The following is a 26,491-nucleotide window of genomic DNA, read 5'->3' as shown; positions in this document are numbered from 1 at the left end:
AGGACTGTAATGAGTTAAACTTTTTCTTCTCCAAGTGCCTCCCTCCCACCCCCTCTCTTTGTTTAAAGACTGTAGAGAGAGGGGGGCAAAGTGCTGCGGGCAGTGTCTGATTTCTCATCTTTCTGCAGGTGTCCCATGGAGTGTGGTGGAATGCTTAAACCAATCACATGACTTGATGATATATGTTGTTCACTGCCTATAGAGAAGCACCTCTTTGAAGTGTCACATATGACGTATGCAGTAGTAGTGTTAGACTGTCCACCATTAACAAATGGCGACCCTTAGATGTTTACATTAGCTTAACATTCCAAAGTGGTACCTACTGCGCAGATGTGAAGAGTGTTATCTCTGTTTCTCTTATCTCTTCTTAACTTTGGCCAATGAAACAATGGTTTGTGTCTCAGTGAGGACTGCCCTCTTCTGAAGATATATATACGCTTACCTGATGTAATAAAAGTTAGAGATTGCTTTGACCAACTTCTGTGTCAGTGTTCAGTCTCTCAGCCATGCGTGGATATTAACCCCCTGGGGGGGGTACATTGATCTGGAACACCAGAGTGTATCTTAAATGCCCTAATTTAGGGCTGCTTTAACAAATAGCGCCCAACGTGAGGCCCCAAGGCGAAGGGAGCATCAACAGCTGACACACAAGAGGCCCCAGGACTTGACGAACGGCAGAGAGGAGATGGCCGGCTTTCATAGAACGGTAAGAATACTCTTACCTGCCTTTCTGCCATTTAGTTCGTCACTTCATGTTGGCTTAGTCGGCTGTAATGCTGAAAGCCTGGGGTCCATAGAACCATAGTCTGAAATCATAGATCACTCTGGTGTGTATATGTTTTGTGTGTGTCTGTGATTTATGTAAGGAGTGAGTGAAGCACAGACGGTAAAACCACAGACAAAGGGAGGGGACAGTAACCTCCTGGTTTGGAAGGGGGCGCTGTAGCGCTGAGGTGTGGGACAAAGAAACTCCGGCTGACCTGACCAGGGAGACGGTAGTTCCGCATGACTCATTGATCTAAGGGAAGACTGCGGAGACTACCTGACCTGACCCTAGGAAGACGATAGTTCCGCATGACTCATTGATCAAAGGGAAGACTGCGGAGACTACCTGACCTGACCCCAGGAAGACGCGACGGATCCCGCCTGACCCCTGGTTTTGGGGAAGACGTGCGGGGAGTCCCGGCTGACTAGTCAGACGTGATAGTCAGATTTGAGCAAACCAGTGGGGAGGGTGAATCCTTTGTCTGCGTAGGAAAGGGTTAAAGGTGCTGATCACTCCTCTGTTTTGTGTGTGTGTCAGTCTGAAATACTGTTGTTAAGAGGGGCCAGTCCCACTCACATGGAGATGAAGGAGAAAATACAGCCCCTAGCTAGTAGCGAGGAAAGAGGGAGATTATAGGATGTGATATGGAGAATTGAAAGTTAAAATGTGACAAAGAATGTTAGAGAAAGTGTGGCCCCGGACAGAAGGTCGCCCGGCTGGCAACAGGGATGAAAATCTGTAAGAAACTGTGAAGTTAGAGCTTACAGACTGAGGGCATCAGAACTCCGGTGATGTTGAAGGGGGAGTTTTAACGAGTGAGAAAACAGAGCAGTGTCAGGGAAAGCTGAATGATGAAGGATTATTAGGTGCAGCACAGGCATGGCACCGAGCGGCAAGTCGATTTATGGCAACTGGAGGGACAAAAAGATGGTCAGGAACTGTGAAATAGAGAAATTTATTTCCCCCCCACCTTCACACAGAAACATTCCTGAGATAAGAGGAGCAGGGAAAGGGGGGAGGGAATCATGGGGGCAGGGAATCATGCAGAGTAAGTGATGTGTAATATATTATACAAGACAGAATTGTTCAATAATCTTTTTTCTTTCTTCTTTCTCAAGCAGTGTACTGTGGGAATCCAGCTTTTAACAAAATGACTGTATGATTATAACATGTATATTGTCTTACAGCGACAGACCATCAGTAATTCTGGGTGTGGTGTGGCTGTTTTCAGGAAAGCTGTGTTTGTCTGTGCTGCAAGTTTTGGGATGAAACAATGTGGGTTGGAAGACATAAATGATTCAGTGGAATGTGAATGGGTGTGGCTTTGAGTTGTAATTGAGGCGAATATGTGTGAAGACTGATTATGAGCTGTTAATGAAAATGAGTACATGAAAATGTATATGAATGCGTATGGAGTAAGGTATTTGTTTGTTTTTTAAATAATATGCGCATTGAGGATTTATTTATTTTTTTTCTTGGAAGTTTTGGGGTTTTTATTGGTGCCAACAGCATTGATCAAGCTGGAATTTTTTTATATCAAAGTCAATGAAAAGTTTTTTATGGGCCCTTTGTGTGTTCATGTCTGTATTGTCAGATCTGTTTGTTTCAATGTTTGAAGTTACGTGTTACATGTTAAGTGTTGTGCTAAACATCAGAGCTCTGTTCTTATGGATAGCTGCCACATTACTGATGGACAAAAGGGGGACCACAGCATCCGACTGAAGGGGGTAGACTTAGATGACTCAGAGCGGAGGGAGGAGGATAGGGGTGGACGTTACAGACAACGACAGCCCTTGTGCCCATCCCCTAGTTATAAGACACTCCTATGGAAGATGAGAAGTCCTGTTTTGTTTTCCAGTCTACTAATTCCGCGATAGGGAAAGTTGGATACTTCTGTAAGCTAAAATGCAGAGTAACATCAAGCGGCATTGGGTGGTTCAGTGGTGCCAACCATAGGTAGTGTTCCTTTGGCATTGCTACAGCCCTGATGTCAAACGCCTCATTGAAGTGAGGAAAAAGTCAGTCTGCCACCCTATGATGGGCCTGCAGAGTCTGTGGGACCCAGATCCCAGAAGAGAGAGTGTTGTGCTGTGTGTGGTACTGCTCGTCCACACCACACAAGAGGATTGTATTCTATGTTGACCATGCCCGGATCACTGTCCGTCCCCACAGACACCCATGTTTTTTTGTTATAAGGAGAACACAAAGACAGGTAAGGGGGGGGAGTTAGATCAAGATTAGGAAACAGGAAATCCAGTATCGGCTCTACTTTTAAACGTTTTTAGCAGATTCAGTCTGGTCCAATGATATCCCTCACTCTGGGTGATAAAGAAGTAGTCCCGTTTTTTGATTGATACTGGAGCAGCCAAGACAGTTGTGCACAGCAAACATGGCCTCCCCTGATTTACTCTCCAAGGACACCAGTCTTTGGGTAGAAGTGGATGGGAAAGTAGTACGCTCCTTTTTTCAACAGAAACCATCCATATTAGATTTGCCCCTAACCAAGATGCGCTTGCACGTTTGCTGGTCAGTGGTAACGCCCTTGTTGCCTCCTAGGTGCAGATTTGCTTGCAAAAGTACATGCTGGTATCTCATATCAAGAGGACGGCACTGTGAAGCTTACAGGTGCCCTCAACGACCAGGAACTTTGTTGGCCATTAGTGATAAAATTCCCTGGTCCATGTTTGTATCAGTACTCCCAGAAGCTGAGAAAAGCAAAACCACTCACCATTGGATGGTACATGACCTACATGCAGTTAATAAGGCCACAGTTTCTAACTCCCACATCGTGCCCAATACACACACCTTGTTGGCTCAGGTTCCCATTACCCCTACTCACTCCACTGTGATTGATTTGTCCTTTAGTCCCTACCGCCTCACAGATGAGGTGGTAGATGCTTTTTATGCCTAGAGCTGGCAATTTTGTGTTCCCCCACACTGGTCCTATCAGATTATTACATTTAGATTGTATTGCTATGAAGTGAGTGGCCATGACTCAGCTGTCCTCACCCAACTGCATGGCCAGCAATAACGCCCCGTAGCATATTATTCAGCCAGACTTGATCCCGTGGCCAGAGGTGCCCCTTTCTGCATAAGAGCTGTAGTAGTTGTACTAGCTATGCTTGATGAAAGCTCTGAGATAGTACTGAACCACAAAGTGATGGTGATATTACATCTATCCTGATGAACGTACAATCCAAATGATTGTTTTGTTGCCCGTTATTTGAGAATGCAGTGTTCCATTTTGTTGCCTGACAATGTTGCTCTCCAAAGGTGTAATACTTTGGACCCAGCCACCCTGTTGCCTCTGGACCAAGGGGGGAGGGAAGAGTTAGGGCACCGCACTTTAAACTTTTTTTCCAGATTCAAAGGAAGAGGCTCCTGACTGTTTGCAGATGATGTCACGAGAGGTAGTGGGATTTGGTAAATCAGCCATTAGGTAATCTAGATCATGTGCTCTTTGTGGATGGATCGAGGTATGGCCAGGATGGCAGATACTACACAGGTTGGGCAGTGGTGATTAAACGTGAACTACCACACATGTCTGCTCAAGAAGTGGAGCTAAAAGACTCTGAAGATGGCTTGCAGATATGCATATGGGAAAAACAGCCAACATTTACACTGATTCCAGGTGGGCTTTTGGGATAGCCCATGACTATGGGCCCATATGGAAAGCCAGAGACTCCTTGATCGCTTCAGGTAAACCCATCGAAAATGGGGAAGCAGTGAGGTCTCTGATGGAAGCCCTCTTGTCACTAACATGAGAGGTGATGATAGCAACGAAAGGCCACTGTAAACAGATGCAGAGGAGGCAAAGGGGAAAGCCACGGCAGATCAGGCGGCAAAAATGGCTGCCAAATTACCTAAGCAGACCCCTGTGGGCACAGTTCAGGTCCCTGAAATAACTCCTCCTGTCTCCCGAAAGTTCTTAAGACCTTACAGAACCAGATGGGGAAAGAGGAAAGGGACTGGTGGATGGAAAAGGGGGGACTACAAATAAGAAGGGAAACTTTACCTTCCCAGGTCCCTCTAATCCACGATGGCACAGGCAACCCATGGAGTGATGCACCAGACAAAACTGCTATGTGTGATTTAGTACGTAGCATATGGTACACACCAGGGTTCAGCACTGTAACAGTCAGACATACTCAAGGATAAATGGTTCGTGTCCAGAACAACGTGGGCAAGGTGGTTAAGGTACCCAAGAAACACGTCTTGCTTTTTGTATCTGTTTCAACGTTTGCAGACTACCTTCAACTACCCAAGGTGGGCATGTATGAGTATGTATTGATATGTGACTTGTTTTCAGGATGGCCAAAACCGTACCCAAAGAAGATTATGGCCGAAGTTGTGTGCAGGTATGGGGTACTTTAGATCATTGAAAGTGACACAGGTGTTCACTTCACAGGTGAAGTGATGCAGGAGTCGATGAAGGTTTTGGGTGTAGGACAGGCCTTACATGCTTCGTACCATCCACAAAGCAGCAGTAGAGTAGGGAAAAGGAACTGAACGGGACACTAAGTTAAAGATTCAAAAAGCCTTAGAGTGCCTGCTGGTAGCCCTCTTTTAGTAAGGTATTTGCCTAACCGTGAGACAGGCCTTTGTCCCTATAATGTCCTTTTTGGGTCAGCCCACAGGATAGGATTTATTTCCCACAGCAGCTTCAGATGCAACATGGTTGTCTGGCAGATTATGTGATCAGTTTTGTACAAGCATTTGACTAAAGTACATTTTCGAGTTTTTGCTTCACTTCCAGGTTTTGATAAAGTACCAGGAACCCACCCACTTGTGTCTGGAGATTGGGTGGTAGAAAAAGACACGTTAGAAAGTCCTAAAACCCTGGTTTGATGGTCCATTCCGAGTGTTGTTGACCACAAGCACAGTGAAGCTCAAAGAAAAGCATAATTGGATTGATTTCAAGGAAGTGTTGAGACTGGTTTTCCCTTGTGTGACTCTTGTGTGACTGTTGATCATGACTCAAAAGAATATGGAAAAATTGTATGAAAACATCGATCCGGAAAATCAGAAGCATTGATGACCTCCAATCCCCCCATATAATGTCAACATCAGTTAGGGAAAGATCATCTGACTTCCCCGTGCTCAAATCCAGTGTCACGGGAGGCTGTTCGCTAGGAATGACTTGTCGTGGAAGCTGGTGAAGAGGAGGTTTGTGTCACAGTGAGGACTGCCCTCTTCTGAAGATATATATACGCTTACCTGATGTAATAAAAGTTAGAGATTGCTTTGACCAACTTCTGTGTCAGTGTTCAGTCTCTCAGCCATGCGTGGATATTAACCCCCTGGGGAAGGGGGGGGGTACATTGATCTGGAACACCAGAGTGTATCTAAAATGCCCTAATTTAGGGCTGCTTTAACACTATCAGCTTAATCCCTGTTACATCCCCTATGCGGGGACGTGTGTCGAATTGATTCACCATTGTCGAATTAACGAACCATTACGACATCCTGGAATAATTTAGTTCTGAGCTTTGTACTTGCTTTGTATTGGAATTGATGGGGATTTTTAAAATTGTCTGCATTATTTTTAATAAACTATTAAGAGACTTTATTATGATTTTTTTATTTTATGTATTAAAAACCCACCCATACAACTTAAAAAAAAGAAAATTATGTTTTTTCTATGAAAAATTATCCAGCCGATCGCTTTTGGTCTGATCATAATGAAGCAACTGCCTTATCATCTGGGGTGTGGCAACATTGCCAACACACTCATAGAGGTGATGATCGCTTCATTGTGATACGCAAGCCCCTTCACCACAACAAGGTAACGATCACGAAGGGGACTTTACACTTGTATGTGCCTTTTTTTTGTTGTTTTGTTTTTGCAGCCACGGTGCAGCACCAGAGGCCAGAAAAATTAGGCATGCACACATGCCTGAAAAATAATGTTATTGTTGCAGCCGCTGTTGTAGCAGCGGCCGGAAAAATTGATGTTTACAAGGCAGAAAGGTGACTAAAACATTGCGGCTTGAACCCTAGTTGGTGGCGGAGAATTCACGAAAGTCATCCGGTATGCAGACATTAAATACAGCAGCGTGGGGACCATTTTGAGGCCAAGGCATGTCATCAGGCCTTTTGTTAGTCAAACGTATCCCCCACTGTCAGTCCCTTCGGCATCCATGCCTCATTCATCTTAATGAAGGTGAGGTAATCAACAATTTTTTGACCGAGGCGACTTCTTTTGTCAGTGACAATGCCTCCTGCTGCACTGAAGGTCCTTTCTGACAGGACACTTGAAGCGGGGCAGGCCAGAAGTTCTATCGCAAACTGGGATAGCTCAGGCCACAGGTCAAGCTTGCACACCCAGTAGTCAAGGGGTTCATCGCTCCTCAGAGTGTCGATATCTGAAGTTAAGGTGAGATAGTCTGCTACCTGTCGGTTGAGTCGTTCTCTAAGGCTGGATCCCGAAGGGCTGTGGCGATGTGTAGGACTGAAAAAGCTCCGCATGTCCTCCATCAACAACACATCTGTAAAGTGTCCTGTCCTTGCCGCCGTGGTCGTGGTAGGAGGAGGATTACTTTCACCTCTTCCCCTGTTAGATTCCCGTTGTGCTGTGACATCCCCCTTATAAGCTGTGTAATGCATATTTTTTTAGTTTTGTTTTGAACTGCTGCATCCTTTCTGACTTTTGGTAAATTGGTAACATTTCTGCCACTTTCTGCTTATACCGGGGGTCGAGTAGCGTGGCCACCCAGTACAGGTCGTTCTCCTTCATCCTTTTTATAAGAGGGTCCCTCAACAGACATGACAGCATGAAAGACCCCATTTGCACAAGGTTGGATGCCGAGCTACTCATTTCCCGTTCCTCGTCCTCACTGATGTCATTGACGGTCTGTTCTTCACCCCAGCCACGTACAACACCACGGGTCCCAGATAGGTGACAACAGCGAGCACCCTGGGATGCCTGCTGTGGTTGGTCTTCCTCCTCCTCAAAGCCACATTCCTCCTCTGACTCCTCTTCCTCATACTCCTCTTGCAGCGTTGCCGCAGGTTCGGCAAGCGATGATGACAAGGCTGTTTCTGGTGGTGATGGTGACCACAACTCTTCTTCTTCCTCTTCACGCTCATCTACAGCCTGATCCAGCACTCTTCGCTGGGCACGCTACAGGAAGAAAACAAATGGGATGAGGTCACTGATGGTGCCTTCGGTGCGACTGACTAGGTTTGTCACCTCCTCAAAAGGACGCATGAACAAACAGGCATTGCGCATGAGCGTCCAGTAATATGGCAAAAAAATTCCCAGCTCCGCAGAGGCTGTCCTAGCACCCCGGTCATACAAATACTCGTTGAAGGCTTTTTCTTGTTGGAGCAGGCGGTCGAACATTAGGAGTGTTAAATTCCAACGTGTCGGGCTGTCGCAAATCAAGCGCCTCACTGGCATGTTGTTTCGGCGCTGAATGTCTGAAAAGTGTGCCATGGCCGTGTAGAAATGCCTGAAATGGCCAGACACCTTCCTGGCCTGCTTGAGGACTTCCTGTAAGCCTGGGTACAGACACCTGACTGTAAGCAGATGAGATGGAACTGCTGAAGGTGAGAGACTGAGTGGCGGATGGTTGAGAGGGGGCAAGGAGGACAGCAGTGGTTGACGTGGCTGAAGATGCTGAACCAGGAGGAGGATGGTGGCTTTGAGCTTTTGTGCTGCTTCTACTCGTCATCATGTGTTGATCCCATAGGCGTTTGTGATGTGCGATCATGTGCCTTCGCAAAGCAGTTGTACCTAGGTGGGTGTTGGATTTCTCACGACTTAGTTTCTTTTGGCACAGTTTGCAAATGGCATCGCTGTTGTCAGAGGCAGACACTAGAGTTGAGCTTCCCGGAAATGTTCGGGTTCGGGATCCGAACCCGACCCGAACTTCGTCCCGAACCCGAACCACATTGAAGTCAATAGGGACCCGAACTTTTGGGCACTAAAAAGGCTGTAAAACAGCCCAGGAAAGAGCTAGAGGGCTGCAAAAGGCAGCAACATGTAGGTAATTCCCCTGCAAACAAATGTGGATAGGGAAATGAATTAAAATAAAAATAAAAAAAATAAAAATGAACCAATATCAATTGGACAGAGGTCCCATAGCAGAGAATCTGGCTTCACGTCAGCAGAGAATCAGTCTCTTCATGCCATAGCAGAGAATCTGGCTTCATATCAGCGCAGAATCAGTCTTCATGTCATAGCAGAGAATCAGGCTTCACGTCACCCACCACTGGAACAGGCCACAGTCACATATTTAGGCCCCGGCACCCAGACAGAGGAGAGAGGTCCCGTAACAGAGAATCTGGCCTTATGTCAGCACAGAATCTGTCTTCATGTCATAGCAGAGAATCAGGCTTCACGTCACCCACCACTGGAACAGGCCACTGTCACATATTTAGGCCCCGGCACCCAGACAGAGGAGAGAGGTCCCGTAACAGAGTATCTGGCCTTATGTCAGCAAAGAATCTGTCTTCATGTCATAGCAGAGAATCAGGCTTCACGTCACCCACCACTGGAACAGGCCACTGTCACACATTTAGGCCCCGGCACCCAGACAGAGGAAAGAGGTCCCGTAACAGAAAATCTGGCCTTATGTCAGCACAGAATCTGTCTTCATGTCATAGCAGAGAATCAGGCTTCACGTCACCCACCACTGGAACAGGCCACTGTCACACATTTAGGCCCCGGCACCCAAGCAGAGGAGAGAGGTCCCATAACAGAGAATCTGGCCTTATGTCAGCGCAGAATCAGTCTTCATGTCATAGCAGAGAATCAGGCATCACGTCACCCACCCCTGGAACAGGCCACTGTCACACATTTAGGCCCAGGCACCCAGGCAGAGGAGAGAGGTCCCGTAACAGAGAATCTGACCTTATGTCAGCACAGAATCTGTCTTCATGTCATAGCAGAGAATCAGGCTTCACGTCACCCACCACTGGAACAGGCCACTGTCACACATTTAGGCCCAGGCACCCAGACAGAGGAGAGAGGTCCCGTAAAGGAGAATCTGGCCTTATGTCAGCACAGAATCTGTCTTCATGTCATAGCAGAGAATCAGGCTTCACGTCACCCACCACTGGAACAGGCCACTGTCACACATTTAGGCCCAGGCACCCAGACAGAGGAGAGGTTCATTCAACTTTGGGTTGCCCCGCAATATAATGGTAAAATGAAAATAAAAATAGTATTGAATGAGGAAGTGCCCTGGAGTAGAATAATATATTGTTAAGGGGAGGTAGTTAATATCTAATCTGCACAAGGGATGGACAGGTCCTGTGGGATCCATGCCTGGTTCATTTTTATGAACGTCAGCTTGTCCACATTGGCTGTAGACAGGCGGCTGCGTTTGTCTGTAATTATGCCCCCTGCCGTGCTGAATACACGTTCAGACAAAACGCTGGCCGCCGGGCAGGCCAGCACCTCCAAGGCATAAAAGGTTAGCTCTGGCCACGTGGACAATTTGGAGACCCAGAAGTTGAATGGGGCCGAACCATCAGTCAGTACGTGGAGGGGTGTGCACAGGTACTGTTCCACCATGTTAGTGAAATGTTGCCTCCTGCTAACACGTTCCGTATCAGGTGGTGGTGCAGTTAGCTGTGGCGTGGTGACAAAACTTTTCCACATCTCTGCCATGCTAACCCTGCCCTCAGAGGAGCTGGGCGTGACACAGCTGCGTTGGCGACCTCTTGCTCCTCCTCTGCCTTCGCCTTGGGCTTCCACTGGTTCCCCTGTGACATTTGGGAATGCTCTCAGTAGCGTGTCTACCAACGTGCGCTTGTACTCGCGCATCTTCCTATCACGCTCCTGTGTTGGAAGTAAGGTAGGCACATTGTCTTTGTACCGGGGATCCAGCAGGGTGGCAACCCAGTAGTCCGCACACGTTAAAATGTGGGCAACTCTGCTGTCGTTGCGCAGGCACTGCAGCATGTAGTCGCTCATGTGTGCCAGGCTGCCCAGAGGTAAGGACAAGCTGTCCTCTGTGGAAGGCGTATCGGCATCGTCCTGTGTTTCCCCCCAGCCACGCACCAGTGATGGGCCCGAGCTGCTTTGGGTGCCACCCCGCTGTGAACATGCTTCATCCTCATCCTCCTCCACCTCCTCCTCATCCTCATCCTCGTCCTCGTCGTCCTCCAGTAGTGGGCCCTGTCTGGCCACATTTGTATCTGGCCTCTGGTGTTGCAAAAAACCTCCCTCTGAGTCACTTCGAAGAGACTGGCCTGAAAGTGCTAAAAATGACCCCTCTTCCTCCTCTTCCTCCTGGGCCACCTCCTCTTCCATCATCGCCCTAAGTGTTTTCTCAAGGAGACATAGAAGTAGTATTGTAACGCTGATAACGGCGTCATCGCCACTGGCCATGTTGGTGGAGTACTCGAAACAGCGCAACAGGGCACACAGGTCTCGCATGGAGGCCCAGTCATTGGTGGTGAAGTGGTGCTGTTCCGCAGTGCGACTGACCCGTGCGTGCTGTGCGTGCTGCAGCTGAAACTCCAGTATGGCCTGCTGCTGCTCGCACAGTCTGTCCAGCATGTGCAAGGTGGAGTTCCACCTGGTGAGCACATCGCATATGAGGCGGTGAGCAGGAAGGCCGAAGTTACGCTGTAGCGCAGACAGGCGTGCAGCAGCAGGGTGTGAACGCCGGAAGCGCGAACAGACGGCCCGCACTTTATGCAGCAGCTCTGACATGTCGGGTTAGTTGCGAATGAACTTCTGCACCACCAAATTCAGCACATGCGCCAGGCAAGGGATGTGCGTCAAACCGGCTAGTCCCAGAGCTGCAACGAGATTTCGCCCATTATCGCACACCATTAGGCCGGGCTTGAGGCTCTCCGGCAGCAACCACTCGTCGGTCTGTTGTTCTATACCCCGCCACAACTCCTGTGCGGTGTGGGGCCTGTCCCCCAAACATATGAGTTTCAGAATGGCCTGCTGACGTTTACCCCGGGCTGTGCTGAAGTTGGTGGTGAAGGTGTGTGGATGAGCAGGTGGAAGAAGAGGAGGAGGAAGCTGACTAGGAGGAGGAGGAGACAGGAGGCAAAGAATGTTGCCCTGCGATCCTTGGCGGCGGAAGGACGTGCGCCAAACAGCTCTCCGCCTGGGGCCCAGCCGCCACTACATTTACCCAGTGTGCAGTTAGGGAGATATAGCGTCCCTGGCCGTACTTACTGGTCCACGTATCTGTGGTTAGGTGGACCTTGCCACAGATGGCGTTGCGCAGTGCACACTTGATTTTATCGGACACTTGGTTGTGCAGGGAAGTCACGGCTCTCTTGGAGAAGTAGTGGCGGCTGGGAACAACATACTGTGGGACAGCAAGCGACATGAGCTGTTTAAAGCTGTCTGTGTCCACCAGCCTAAATGACAGCATTTCATAGGCCAGTAGTTTAGAAATGCTGGCATTCAGGGCCAGGGATCGAGGGTGGCTAGGTGGGAATTTACGCTTTCTCTCAAATGTTTGTGAGATGGAGAGCTGAACGCTGCCGTGTGACATGGTTGAGATGCTTGGTGACGCAGGTGGTGGTGTTGGTGGTACATCCTATGTTTGCTGGGTGACAGGTGCCAACGTTCCTCCAGAGGCGGAGGAAGAGGCCGAGGCGGCGGCAGCAGCATAAGAGGCCGAGGCGGCAGCAGCAAAAGAGGTAGCAGGGGGAGCCTGAGTGACTTCCTTGTTTTTAAGGTGTTTACTCCACTGCAGTTCATGCTTTGCATGCAGGTGCCTGGTCATGCAGGTTGTGCTAAGGTTCAGAACGTTAATGCCTCGCTTCAGGCTCTTATGGCACAGCGTGCAAACCACTCGGGTCTTGTCGTCAGCACATTGTTTGAAGAAGTGCCATGCCAGGGAACTCCTTGAAGCTGCCTTTGGGGTGCTCGGTCCCAGATGGCGGCGGTCAGTAGCAGGCGGAGTCTCTTGGCGGCGGGTGTTCTGATTTTGCCCACTGCTCCCTCTTTTGCTACGCTGTTGGCTCGGTCTCACCACTGCCTCTTCCTCCGAACTGTGAAAGTCAGTGGCACGACCTTTATTCCATGTGGGGTCTAGGACCTCATCGTCCCCTGCATCGTCTTCCACCCAGTCTTGATCCCTGACCTCCTGTTCAGTCTGCACACTGCAGAAAGACGCAGCAGTTGGCACCTGTGTTTCGTCATCATCAGAGACGTGCTGAGGTGGTATTCCCATGTCCTCATCATCAGGAAAAATAAGTGGTTGTGCGTTAGCGCATTCTATCTCTACCACCCCTGGGGAAGGGCTAGGTGGATGCCCTTGGGAAACCCTGGCAGCAGAGTCTTCAAACAGCATAAGAGACTGCTGCATAACTTGAGGCTCAGACAGTTTCCCTGATATGCATGGGGGTGATGTGACAGACCGATGGGCTTGGTTTTCATGCGCCATCTGTGCGCTTTCTGCAGAAGACTGGGTGGGAGATAATGTGAACATGCTGGATCCACTGTCGGCCACCCAATTGACTAATGCCTGTACCTGCTCAGGCCTTACCATCCTTAGAACGGCATTGGGCCCCATCAAATATCGCTGTAAATTCTGCTGGCTACTGGGACCTGAGGTAGTTGGTTCACTAGGACGTGTGGCTGTGGCAGAACGGCCACGTCCTCTCCCAGCACCAGAGGGTCCACTAACACCACCACGACCATGTCCACGTTTGCGTACGCGTCCCTTATTAGATGTTTTCCTCATTGTTCCCGTTCACCACAATTTTGAGAATGGCAAATTTGGGAATAGTTTTTCACCCCAGAACAAAAACTGTGCTTTTACGGTCACTACAAATAACTTTACCAGCTCAAACAGTACAGATTTGGTTGAATAGAAATGTGACGGCCTATTTTTTTTTGCGCTGTGTGACAGGTATAGGTTTAATCACAGAATTAGACTTGTATCTGCACGGTAGCGTGTGTGTTAAGTTTTTCTGAATGACACTATCAGCACCTTGAATCGAAGATATCCTTTTTGGGATAGATTTCAATTAGGCCTCATATAGCATAAACTACTTCTTTTGAGAATGTCAAATTTGGGAATAGTTTTTCAACCCAGAACAAAAACTGTGCTTTTACGGTCACTACAAATAACTTGACCAGCTCAAACAGTACAGATTTGGTTGAATAGAAATGTGAGGCCTATTTTTTTTTGCGCTGTGTGACAGGTATACGTTTAATCACAGAATTAGACTTGTATCTGCACTGTAGCGTGTGTGTTAAGTTTTTCTGAATGACACTATCAGCACCTTGAATCGAAGATATCCTTTTTGGGATAGATTTCAATTAGGCCTCATATAGCATAAACTACTTCTTTTGAGAATGGCAAATTTGGGAATAGTTTTTCAACCCAGAACAAAAACTGTGCTTTTACGGTCACTACAAATAACTTGACCAGCTAAAACAGTACAGATTTGGTTGAATAGAAATGTCAGGTCTATTTTTTAGGCCCTGGGTGACAGGCTCAACTTGCCCCTGATGTAGTATATGGCCAAAAAATAACCACACTATTGATGGTTAAATGCACTTGGGTGACACAGGCTCAGCCTGCACCTGATGTAGTATATGGACAAAAATGAACCACACTGTTGATGGTTAAATGCACTTGGGTGACACAGGCTCAGCCTGCACCTGATGTAGTATATGGCCAAAAATTAACCACACTGTTGATGGTTAAATGCACTTGGGTGACACAGGCTCAGCCTGCACCTGATGTAGTATATGGCCAAAAAATAACCACACTGTTGATGGTTAAATGCACTTGGGTGACACAGGCTCAGCCTGCACCTGATGTAGTATATGGCCAAAAAATAACCAGACTGTTGATTGTTAAATGCACTTCGGTGACACAGGCTCAGCCTGCAGCTGATGTAGGATATAGCAAAAAATAACCACACTATTGATGGTTAAAAGCACTTGGTGGTAGCTTGTGCTGGCGCACCACAAGCCACAAAATGGCCGCCGATCACCCCAGAAAAAAAGTGATCTAAAAACAGGGCAGCCTAAAAAAAGTGAGCAAGTCGATATTAGCACTTCAATGATCCACAGCTGGAGATCGATCACTGAATTAAGTCTTTTGGAGGAGTTAATCTGCCTAATCTCGCCCTAACGTCGCAGCAGCAACCTCTCCCTATGCTTGAATCAGCAGAGTGACGTGCAGCGCTACGTGACCCAAGCTTATATAGAGGCTGGGTCACATGCTGCACTGGCCAATCACAGCCATGCCAATAGTAGGCAAGGCTGTGATGGCCTCTTGGGGCAAGTAGTATGACGCTTGTTGATTGGCTGCTTTGCAGCCTTTCAAAAATCGCCAAGAAATCGCCGAACACCGAACCCGAACCCGGACTTTTACGAAAATGTTCGGGTTCGGGTCCGTGTCACGGACACCCCAAAATTCGTTACGAACCCGAACTATACAGTTCGGGTTCGCTCATCCCTAGCAGACACACAAAAAAATGCAACACTGCTGAGCTTTGCAATGACGGCATTCTTGTTGTGGCAACAGCACGTGTTGATTGGCGTGCTGTCTGGCTGACCCCGGGTGCCGATACATGCTGTCTGACTGTGCCACTAGCTCCTTGCGACGACCTCCCCCTGCTTCCAACTCGTCTCCTCCTTCTCTCTGTCTCCCCTTCTGAACTTTCCCCCTCTTCTTCTTCTCTTCGAGCAGGCACCCACGTGGCATCCACGAACACATCGTCATCATCAACCACTTCACTTGTATCTGACACCTCAGCAAAGGAAGCAGCAGCGGGTAAAACTTCATCATCATCATCACACTGTACATCCATGTGTGTAATGCTGCCTGACTGAGACATATCCCTGTTATCTCCATCCTCTGGCAACAATGGTTGCGCATCACTAATTTCATCCAACTGATGTGTAAATAACTCCTCTGAGGGATCAAGTGAAGCGGCTGTGGTGGCTGTGGTGGTAGTGGTGGTGGATGCGGCGGGCGGGAGAGTGGTAACTTGAGAGCAGGTGACCAAAGCTGAGCTGGAGGAGGATGGTGCGTCAATGTTCTTAGCGGAAGCTGTTGAAGATTGGGTGTCCTGTGTAAGCCAGTCAACTATTTTCTCCGAATTTTTGGGGTTCAGGGTACGTGGCCTCTGAACACTGGGCATTATTCCAGGGCCAGTGGAAATCACAGCACCACGACCACGACGGCCCCTGCCGCATGGCCTGCATCTGCTTGTCATTTTTTATTAGATAAGTGTTACTATGCGTGCAAGGTACTGTACCACCCTATATAAGTGGTGGGTAGTGGGCACAGTACAGTCTGTGTGGGCCTGACACACACTGGCTTGCAACTGTGATTATATCACAGAAAAAGATTAAATATATTTTTTTTTATCTGCGAGTTATTTGTGAGTGAGTGACTCCCTGTAACGGTATGAGTGGAGGCCTAGCCACTAGCCAGTGGCCACAATACAGTCTGTGTGGGCCTGACACACTCGGGCTTGCAAATGTGATTATATCACAGGAAAATATTTAATAGAATTTTTTTTATCTGAAAGGTATTTGAGTGAGTGACACCCTGTAACGGTATGAGTGGAGGCCTAGCCAGTGGCCACAATACAGTCTGTGTGGGTCTGACACACACGGGCTTGCAACTGTGATTATATCACAGAAAAAGATTAAATATATTTTTTTTTTTTTATCTGCGAGGTATTTGTGAGTGCGTGACACCCTGTAATGGTATGAGTGGAGGCCTAGCCACTAGCCAGTGGCCACAATACAGTCTGTGTGGGCCTGACACACACGGGCTTGCAAATGTGATTATATCACAGAAAATATTAAATCAAATTTTTTTTATCTGAAAGGTATTTGAGTGAGTGACACTCTGTAACGGTATGAGTGGAGGACTAGCCAGTGGCCACAATACAGTCTGTGTGGGCCCGACACACACTGGCTTGCAACTGTGATTATATCACAGAAAAAGATTAAATATATATTTTTTTTATCTGCAAGGTATTTGTGTGAGTGACACCCTGTAACGGTATGAGTGGAGGCCTAGCCACTAGCCAGTGGCCACAATACAGTCTGTGTGGGCCTGACACACACGGGCTTGCAAATGTGATTATATCACATAAAAATATTAAATAGAATTTTTTTTTTATCTGCGAGGTATTTGTGAGTGAGTGACACCCTGTAACGGTATGAGTGGAGGCCTAGCCACTAGCCAGTGGCCACAATACAGTGTGTGGGCCTGACACACACGGGCTTGCAAATGTGATTATATCACAGAAAAATATTAAATATAATTTTTTTTTATCTTCAAGGTATTTGTGAGTGAGTGACACCCTGTAACGGTATGAGTGGAGGCCTAGCCACTAGCCAGTGGCCACAAAACAGTCTGTGTGGGCCTGACACACACGGGCTTGTGAATGTAATTATATTACAGAAAAATATTAAATAGAATTTTTTTTTATCTGAAAGGTATTTGAGTGAGTGACACCCTGTAACGGTATGAGTGGAGGCCTAGCCACTAGCCAGTGGCCACAATACAGTCTGTGTGGGCCTGACACACTCGGGCTTGCAAATGTGATTATATCACAGAAAATATTAAATAGAATTTTTTTTATCTGAAAGGTATTTGAGTGAGTGACACTCTGTAACGGTATGAGTGGAGGACTAGCCAGTGGCCACAATACAGTCTGTGTGGGCCTGACACACACTGGCTTGCAACTGTGATTATATCACAGAAAAAGATTAAATAGAATTTTTTTTTTTATCTGCAAGGTATTTGTGAGTGAGTGACACCCTGTAACGGTATGAGTGGAGGCCTAGCCACTAGCCAGTGGCCACAATACAGTCTGTGTGGGCCTGACACACACGGGCTTGCAACTGTGATTATATCACAGAAAAATATTAAATATCATTTTTTTTTATCTGCGAGGTATTTGTGAGTGAGTGACACCCTGTAACGGTATGAGTGGAGGCCTAGCCACTAGCCAGTGGCCACAATACAGTCTGTGTGGGCCTGACACACACGGGCTTGCAAATGTGATTATATCACAGAAAAATATTAAATATAGTTTTTTTTTATCTTCAAGGTATTTGTGAGTGAGTGACACCCAGTAACGGTATGAGTGCCTAGCGACTAGCCAGTGTCCACAAAACAGTCTGTGTGGGCCTGACACACACGGGCTTGCAAATGTGATTATATCACAGAAAAATATTAAATATCATTTTTTTTTATCTGAAAGGTATTTGAGTGAGTGACACCCTGTAACGGTATGAGTGGAGGCCTAGCCAGTGGCCACAATACAGTCTGTGTGGGCCTGACACACACTGGCTTGCAACTGTGATTATATCACAGACAAAGATTAAATATAATTTTTTTTTATCTGTGAGGTATTTTTTGCCACACCTTGTATGAATGGTATGCACACAGTACTGTCTGTGACTGAGCCTGCAGCCTCTCACACACGGGCAGGCAACTGCAATATATATATACAGTACAGACTAAAAGTTTGGACACACCTTCTCATTCAAAGAGTTTTCTTTATTTTCATGACTATGAAAATTGTAGATTCACACTGAAGGCATCAAAAGTATGAATTAACACATGTGGAATTATATACATAACAAACAAGTGTGAAACAACTGAAAATATGTTATATTCTAGGTTCTTCAAAGTAGCCACCTTTTGCTTTGATTACTGCTTTGCACACTCTTGGCATTCTCTTGATGAGCTTCAAGAGGTAGTCCCCTAAAATGGTTTTCACTTCACAGGTGTGCCCTGTCAGGTTTAATAAGTGGGATTTATTGCCTTATAAATGGGGTTGGGACCATCAGTGGCGTTGAGGAGAAGTCAGGTGGATACACAGCTGATAGTCCTACTGAATAGACTGTTAGAATTTGTATTATGGCAAGAAAAAAGCAGCTAAGTAAAGAAAAACTTTAAGAAATGAAGGTCAGGCAGTCAGCCGAAAAATTGGGAAAACTTTGAAAGTCAGGGCTATTTGACCATGAAGGAGAGTGATGGGGTGCTGTGCCAGATGACCTGGCCTCCATAGTCACCGGACCTGAACCCAATCGAGATGGTTTGGGGTGAGCTGGACCGCAGAGTGAAGGCAAAAGGGCCAACAAGTGCTAAGCATCTCTGGGAACTCCTTCAAGACTGTTGGAAGACCATTTCAGGGGACTACCTCTTGAAGCTCATCAAGAGAATGCCAAGAGTGTGCAAAGCAGTAATCAAAGCAAAAGGTGGCTACTTTGAAGAACCTAGAATATGACATATTTTCAGTTGTTTCACACTTGTTTGTTATGTATATAATTCCACATGTGTTAATTCATAGTTTTGATTCCTTCATAGTCATGAAAATAACGAAAACTCTTTGAATGAGAAGGTGTGTCCAAACTTTTGGTCTGTACTGTATATAAAAAAATATAAAAAAGCAGACTGATGTACCAGCCCTGAAAAAGGCTTTTTGGGGTGCTGTCAGGACGCTGTCCTTACAGCAGATGAGTCTGTGGACACAGAACACTGCCCTAGCTAACGTTTTCCCTATTGAATCAGCAGCAGCAGCACTGTCCCTCCTCTCACTGAGAATGCAGCTTCCGAATGAATCTAAAATGGATGCTGTCCAGGAGGTGGGAGGGTCTGGGAGGGAGGGTCTGCTGCTGATTGGCTGGAATGTGTCTGCTGACTGTGAGGTACAGGGTCAAAGTTTACTCACTGATGATGTATAGGGGCGGACCGAACATCGCATTTGTTCGCCCTCTGCGGCGAACAAGCTATGTTCGCCTGGAACTATTTGCCGGCGAACTATTCGGGCCATCTCTACATCTCAAAAAGAGTTCAATGAAGAACCTGATTATTTTGTGCAATCAGTAAAACAGGGTACAAGCATCTATGCAAAAATATAAATGGTTTATTTTACAATAGTTTAAAATACAATCAAAAATTTATCAACATAAATTTCAATAATATACAATGATATGCAGTACCCAGAATTCACCACTACATGGTGCCAACAAAACACTACTCAACAAACACAAGAATATTATGCAATACGGCTTTAAAATTGAGAGAGATATACAATCAATGGATTATGCGGAAAACCGAATCAAGAAACGACAGATACGAGCCCTTGCTCTGCTTCAAAATGATGACCAATCTCAGATAATGGTAGTATTGCAACAAAACTTATAAATTATTGGCTTGATATCAAACTAGGGAATTTAAAGATTCCCAACAGAGAGTTTCTCCAATATTATCCCCTTTATTCAGTTTTATGCATCGTAACTAAAATCAGAGAAAATACTGATGTAGCAACTAACGTTACACGTCCTGAAATGAGCGGGTATCTGGCTAAGTATCAAGCCAATTAATTTAGATCAATACTACATAAAACAAAAATATACATTACCAAGGGTCAAGTGATGAGTCTTGGGGCAATCAGCTCTCAAGAGTTTTTCCCGATAATCCAAATGTTTCTCCAGAGATCTATAATCCAAATGTTTTTCCAGAGATCTCCCTTTCTTTCTTTTTTTTTTTCTTTTTGGTATCTGGCTTCTTAACCCAAAACTTATCAGATGAACACACCCTCCTAGTTTGGACTTTCCAATCATTGTTGGATGGGCGTGGGCATTGATAAGGAATGTGACATCATAATACTACCCAGAATGCACTTTTGCTACTGATGTAGTATTAACTGCTCATATCTAGGTGGCACTGTTGTATAAGCAATAAGCATCATCCCATTAAGGGTTAACTCATACATGCCTAATATTTTCAATACTACACACCTCTGACATCTGGAGGCCTTGTCTTAGAGCCGAGGGACAAACTTTGATACATAAATGTATACTTTGAGGAACATCTAGACAATTCTCACATGTGGAATTCATGTTCAGATAAGAAATATAATGGAGCCTCTAAATCTGCAGGTGCGGTGTATCTTCTAACTGTCTAAATGTATAATATATTGTTACTATAACACTAGCTTTTTGAACGGCACAGTAATCTTCTCATGGACTTACTTCGGCCTACATGAAAATTCATACAAAACAGTGAATATAAATCAACATTGCTCTTAAAGGCAATGAATACCTATTATAATTAGAATAAGTAGATATAACTGTTTACACTTATGAAAAAAAAAACTTCATTACAATGTAATCCAATAGAGAAGTTGGACTACATTGGAATGTCACAAAGGGCTTTTCATTCGGATTCCTCAAGAACCGGGGTGCGCAGACTCGGTTTGTAATGCTCCAATTAGAGCTTTGCTAAAGTCTTTCTGAAGAACTTTGTCCAAGCACCACTTGGATGGTCAGGAAACTTAACCATCCCAGAATGGTGACAATCAGCACTCCCCATATATAATCCACCCCCCCATGTCCAAACGGAGGGATTTAACATATCATTGTCCAACGAAGAATACTGTAACGTGTCCATGGTGACTTTATCCTTCCTGATTACCATGCAGACTGTATGGCTAGGCTTGTTATCTAGCAGAAATTTTAAATCTGAATTTATGGTAATCTCTTGGTTTTTGAAGGCATCAATACTCTCTACTGTCCCTTCAATGTCCTTTATGTCGACCGGATAAAGAGTACGGTTTCCCATCATAATCCTGGAATTACGGGGCACTTTTACAATGGAGACACGAGAAGGTAGGGCAATGACTTTCACCATCACATGATCATTTGAAAAACAGTCATATCTGGTAAACGGGTACTAAGAAGCCATTTGTCTTGTATCAAAACAGCGTTCACTACCTTATCCTCCTCGATTTTAGACAGGGTCACCTAGCACTAGAGATGGCCTTGCGGTTCGCACGGCGATCGTTTCGAGGCGAACTTTGCGTGTTCGCGATTCGCCAAACATGCGACCATATGGAGAAATTCGCGCCCGCCATATTATTTTACATTGTGAAGAACTTTGACCCATGACACATCCATAAGGTGGTACAGGACAGCCAATTGAGACATTTCAGCACATGGACATACCCCCTACCTTATAAATAAACCTGATCTGGCCGCCATTTTACATTCAGTGTTTTGCCAGTGTAGGGAGAGGTTGCTGTGTGGAGCAGGAACAGGCTGTTAGGGACACCAAACGCTAGCTAATAGGGCCACAAAAGTCATTTTAAGCACTAGTATAGGTGTGCTATCGATATGTGTGATACACAGAGGTGTGCGATATACTTATAATATACTTTTTTAATGAGTCAAAAACACATAGATCTATATAGTGATCACCTGGAAGTCAGGGGCCTAGGGGCTAGGGGCTTACTAGGGCCATTTTTATATAGGGTAAGGTTCCGTACGAGGTCGCTATTATCAGGGCGGGTGGTCTGTTGTTAGGCTATCAGGGCCAGAATAGCACCCCCCTGTAGGGAAATATCAGGGACAGTTCTTTGCCCACCCTGTCCTTCAATACCACATCATCATCTAGTCCAGGGATGGATGTTTTTTTGCTTTCCCTCCTGGATTCACTGATGTGCACTGATACCCCCCGGATTGTGGTAGGACATATGGTTTCTGATTTGGTGCCGCCGGGCACCTGATTTAGTGCCGCCTAGCACTTGTTATTGCATACCACATCTATGCTTTTTGGTTAACTTTAATAATTTCATTTATTTTCATTTTGAGGTATATCTTTTCCATTCACACATCCGAAAAATGGTTCCGCATCCGTTCTGCAATTTTGCGGAACGGGTGCAGACCCATTAATTTTCAATGGGGCCGGAATGTGCTGTCTGCATCCGCGGATCCGCACTTCCGCATCTGTGCTTCCGTTTCCGCAAAAAAATAGAACATGTCCTATTCTTGTCCGCAATTGCATTTTCTATTATAGTGCCGGCGATGTGCGGTCCACAAATTGCGGAATGCACATTGCCGGTGTCCGCAAAACACTTACGGACGTGTGAATGGACCCTCATACTAAAATTATTAAAGGTTACATTTTATCTTCATGTATATTCTAATGGATGCCTTCCTTGTACAATGTTATAATATACTATCTATGTTAGAAAGTATATTAAAGTGCATTTGTATTGTGCGGCAGTTGTGTGCGGTTCTGCTGCAATACTGCAGGTATATAGAGGGACAAGCGTTATTGGAACAAATAATTTCTACTGGTGTGATATACCAGTCGTCCCCCAAAAAAACAGATTAGCGGGGTGTTATATACCAATATACTATCTTTATAGAGCATTTGGGTACTGTATAGTGCATTTGCGCATGCGTGTACGCGAAAATTATATTGCCGATATTTTGCATTGAAAACAAAAATTAATGGAGATCGCAAATTAAAATAATATATCTGGTATGTCACTGTCCATGTTGTGGGACTATCACTACCTGGCACTTTTCCGATCCATGTTTCTCATATTCGAGACCACACAATGCGTTGGTTGCATCATAATTGAAAGGATCGCCTTCGCACTGGAAATTGTTGTCTCGGAATGTTACGCAAATGTCCAGAATTGGGACCGAAAGCCAGTCCAGTTTCCAGAGCTAGTAGGCTACAATGTCAGGAGTCTGAATCCTAACGTGGATATTGTCTTTCCAAGTGCCCACATTATGAATTCTTTTCATCTGGAACACATTATTTGTAGAAACTACGGGAATTGAAAGAAGAAAACAGATTTCCATCTTTATAGGATCAATATACAATGGTATGGCAATCCCCATGTTGAACGCTAAGTTCAGTTGGATGTCCTCTACTTTCTCTTCACTGACCTTTTGTAGCATTTTACAAATGATATCATACGAAACAAAGTATAGGGGAATGCGTCCTTCCCTTAAGTCCTGTATCCCACTTTGTACTTCATCATGATAGACTTGAGTATGGAAGTCAATACGCTCTTTTAGGGAAATAAGTTCTTGTTTAAACTGTTCATTACTCTCATGAAGATTTATTGAATGAGTCAATAACTTTGAGTGTAAGTTGTTGGTAACTACAGTATCCTCTACAATGGAATATAAGTCCGATAAATGTTTTTTCTGATTCTCCATCTCTGCATGAATACTCACCAGGTTCCTTTTCAGTGAACCGATCTCAAGTTTCAAATCTTAATAGAGATGGAATTAACAGCTGATACACTGGTGGCAATGACAATGCCCACTACGCCAAAATTTATGGCGGCTGTAATCGCAGAAATGAACCGCTTTGGTCGTCGACTTGTTGAAAACTGTTCTCTGGTCATGGTTTTCCTTGTCTGTTCCAGGATCTGTGTAATCCTTTCTTGGGAATAGCCGATATGCATTTAATACCACATCTTTATCTCCGGAGACGAAATCTCGGAAATGTTGAACTGTCTTTCGACGAAGACACGTGGATCCAAACTGATATAATCGGCTCGTCCTGGAACTCCTTCCCCAAGATCAGGACGATGTAGATAACGGCAACAACCCTCAATGCCATCTTTCGCCTGTAATATATTGTATAAAAATACATACATCTTCCACTTTTTATCACTCCTGCAAGAAAAGAGTTCATTCTACCATGCATCTTTGATTTGTCATTGTTTCTTTTCTTGAACAGAGCAAGTTCTCGATCCAAAAGTGAGTCAAGAGATAATTAGTTATAGAGGAAAATACATGAGGATAGGTTAGTACATTTGTATGTTCATACTATACCAATCCTGCATTTCCGCCTTTAGCTGGAACCTTGATATCTCTTTACTCTTCATCATCCGGCAATCCTTCCATTTGGCGAAGTTGTGACCTAGGATGACAAACACGTAATTGATTAATATGCACCCATTTCTCTATAAATTCACCTCCCTTAGGAATTTTGATCTTATAGACCACAGGTGACAATTTGTCAATGACGACATAGGGTCCCTTCCAGGGAGGCAGGAACTTCCATTCCTTCACTTGATCCCGGGCGAAGTTATAGAGATAAACCTGATTGTAAATCTGGTACTCCTTTTGAGTAGTCTTCAGATCATAGTAGGTTTTGGCGCTCACGGCTGCTTTCTCCAGATTCTTCTGGGCAAATGCAAAAGCATGCTGAAGATGCTTACGTAGATTCTCTATGTATTGATGGGCTGTTAAGCATTTATCAAATTTTGGTCTGTTGTCCGGTAGAGTAAATGCTGGGGTAACACCATCTTCCTGCCTGTGATCATTTCAAAGGGAGAAAGTTTGGTTGCTGCACTTGGAGTGGCTCTGATGGTCATCAGAACCAGAGGCAACTTTACATCCCAGTCCTTACCGAGTTCATTGACAAATTTCTTTAGAATGTTGACAATTGTTTGGTTGTAGCATTCCACTCCACCACTAGAGGCTGGCCGGTAAGCTATATATAGCTTCCTTTTTACTCCCAGTATCTCCCACGTTTTTGTCATCACCTCACTAGTGAAATGACTTCCGCGATCGGACTTAATGCGTTGGGGAAGACCGAACCTGGAAAACACGTGGTTAATGAGTAAAGACGCACACACACTTGAACTGCAAGTCTTACAAGGCAAACATTCTACCCATTTTGTGAATAGACAAGTCACGGTTAACATATATCTGCTGCCTTTTGATGAAGTTGTTACTGATCTAATAAAGTCAATCTGGATGTCTGACCATGGCATGGACATTCCCCTTTTCATCAGCGGTGCCCGATGAGTGGGTGCTTGTGGCTGGAATTGAGGTCATATTAAACATACTTGACAATATGTACGAACGTCTTGCAACATATGAGGCCAATAAGCGTAATCCCGTAATAATTCATACGTTAACTTCTCACCTCGATGACCAGCCGTTGGGGCGTCATGGGCGTGTTGTAACATCAAACCTCGGTATGCTGTGGGTACCACCCATTGTGAGATACCATTCTTTGAGGTTCTTACCAACAATCCATCCTGTAACGAGAATTGGGACTTACCCTTCATCAAAATTCGTAACTCTTCCTTGCCTGCACAGTCTTCCATAGTCATGGGACAATTCTGCGGATCTTCAATGTGTTTATAAAACATAACAATAACTGGATCCCCTTTTGACTCGTGATGAGATCCACACTAGGGGAATCTTGGCTCCATTGTGCCACATTGGCTTCGGTTTCCTTTTGGGCCTGTTTTCTTGTCATTGCATCCACTTGGATAGTTCCCATGAGGTCATCAACGTCAAAGACTTCTCCATTAATGGCTGCTTGTTTAGCTAGGGAATCTTCCAAATCATTCCCCTCCTTATCCATACCTGGAGATTTTGAGTGACCTCTTACCTTTTTCCAGTAAATGGTGAGACCATGGGTGGTAACCATCTTGTCGATCTTACAAAACATTTTACCATGCTTGACAGGCTTATTGTTACCTCTTACCATATTAGACCTTTTCCATCGAGGGAAGTACTCCACGAAGCTACTGCGAATATAATTGGAATCTGTGATTATAACAAACTCTTTAAGACCAGAATCAATAGCCATTTGTACAGCTTTATACACAGCGGTGAGCTCCGCGAACTGGCTACTTTTGGAACCAATTTTGTATCCGACGGACATGTCTGGGAATGTATTATTCCATACGATTCCGATACCCGCAACCAATGTGCGCTCAGTTCCTATATCTGTATGGAAAGAACAGCCGTCAACATATACACATGGTAAGGATTTGCAGTATTCTTCTTCATAAGACTTGTATGGAGATGCAGATTGTTCTTCCAGGAAATCATTTTGCGGTGATTCACCTTTATGTCCTGAATTGGAACAATCATGAAGTTCGGCTAATCCTTGAGCAACTGGATTCTTATTATTGTGTTTGTACTTGATTTCCAATGGCCATCCTATCAAGGACATCGTCCAGGCTGTT

General features: G+C 45.4%; 1 protein-coding gene across 1 annotated transcript in view; it reads left to right on the top strand.

Annotated features, from left to right (window-relative positions):
• The window catches only part of LOC120993783, a gene marked incomplete at its 5' end in the record, with an annotated part of 123,233 nt that extends 99,142 nt beyond the window's left edge, over positions 1–24,091 (top strand). The window contains one exon of the mRNA XM_040422255.1: positions 23,921–24,091. Within this exon, the coding sequence (XP_040278189.1) occupies positions 23,921–24,091 (171 nt within the window). The remainder of the gene's footprint in view (positions 1–23,920) is intronic.
• Between the last annotated feature and the right edge of the window lie 2,400 nt (positions 24,092–26,491).

Source organism: Bufo bufo, chromosome 3 (genome assembly GCF_905171765.1).
Source record: "Bufo bufo chromosome 3, aBufBuf1.1, whole genome shotgun sequence".
Classification (NCBI taxonomy): Eukaryota; Metazoa; Chordata; class Amphibia; order Anura; family Bufonidae; genus Bufo; species Bufo bufo.
The sequence above is the reverse complement of the archived record's forward strand: the minus strand, read 5'-3'. Positions and strand labels throughout refer to the sequence as shown.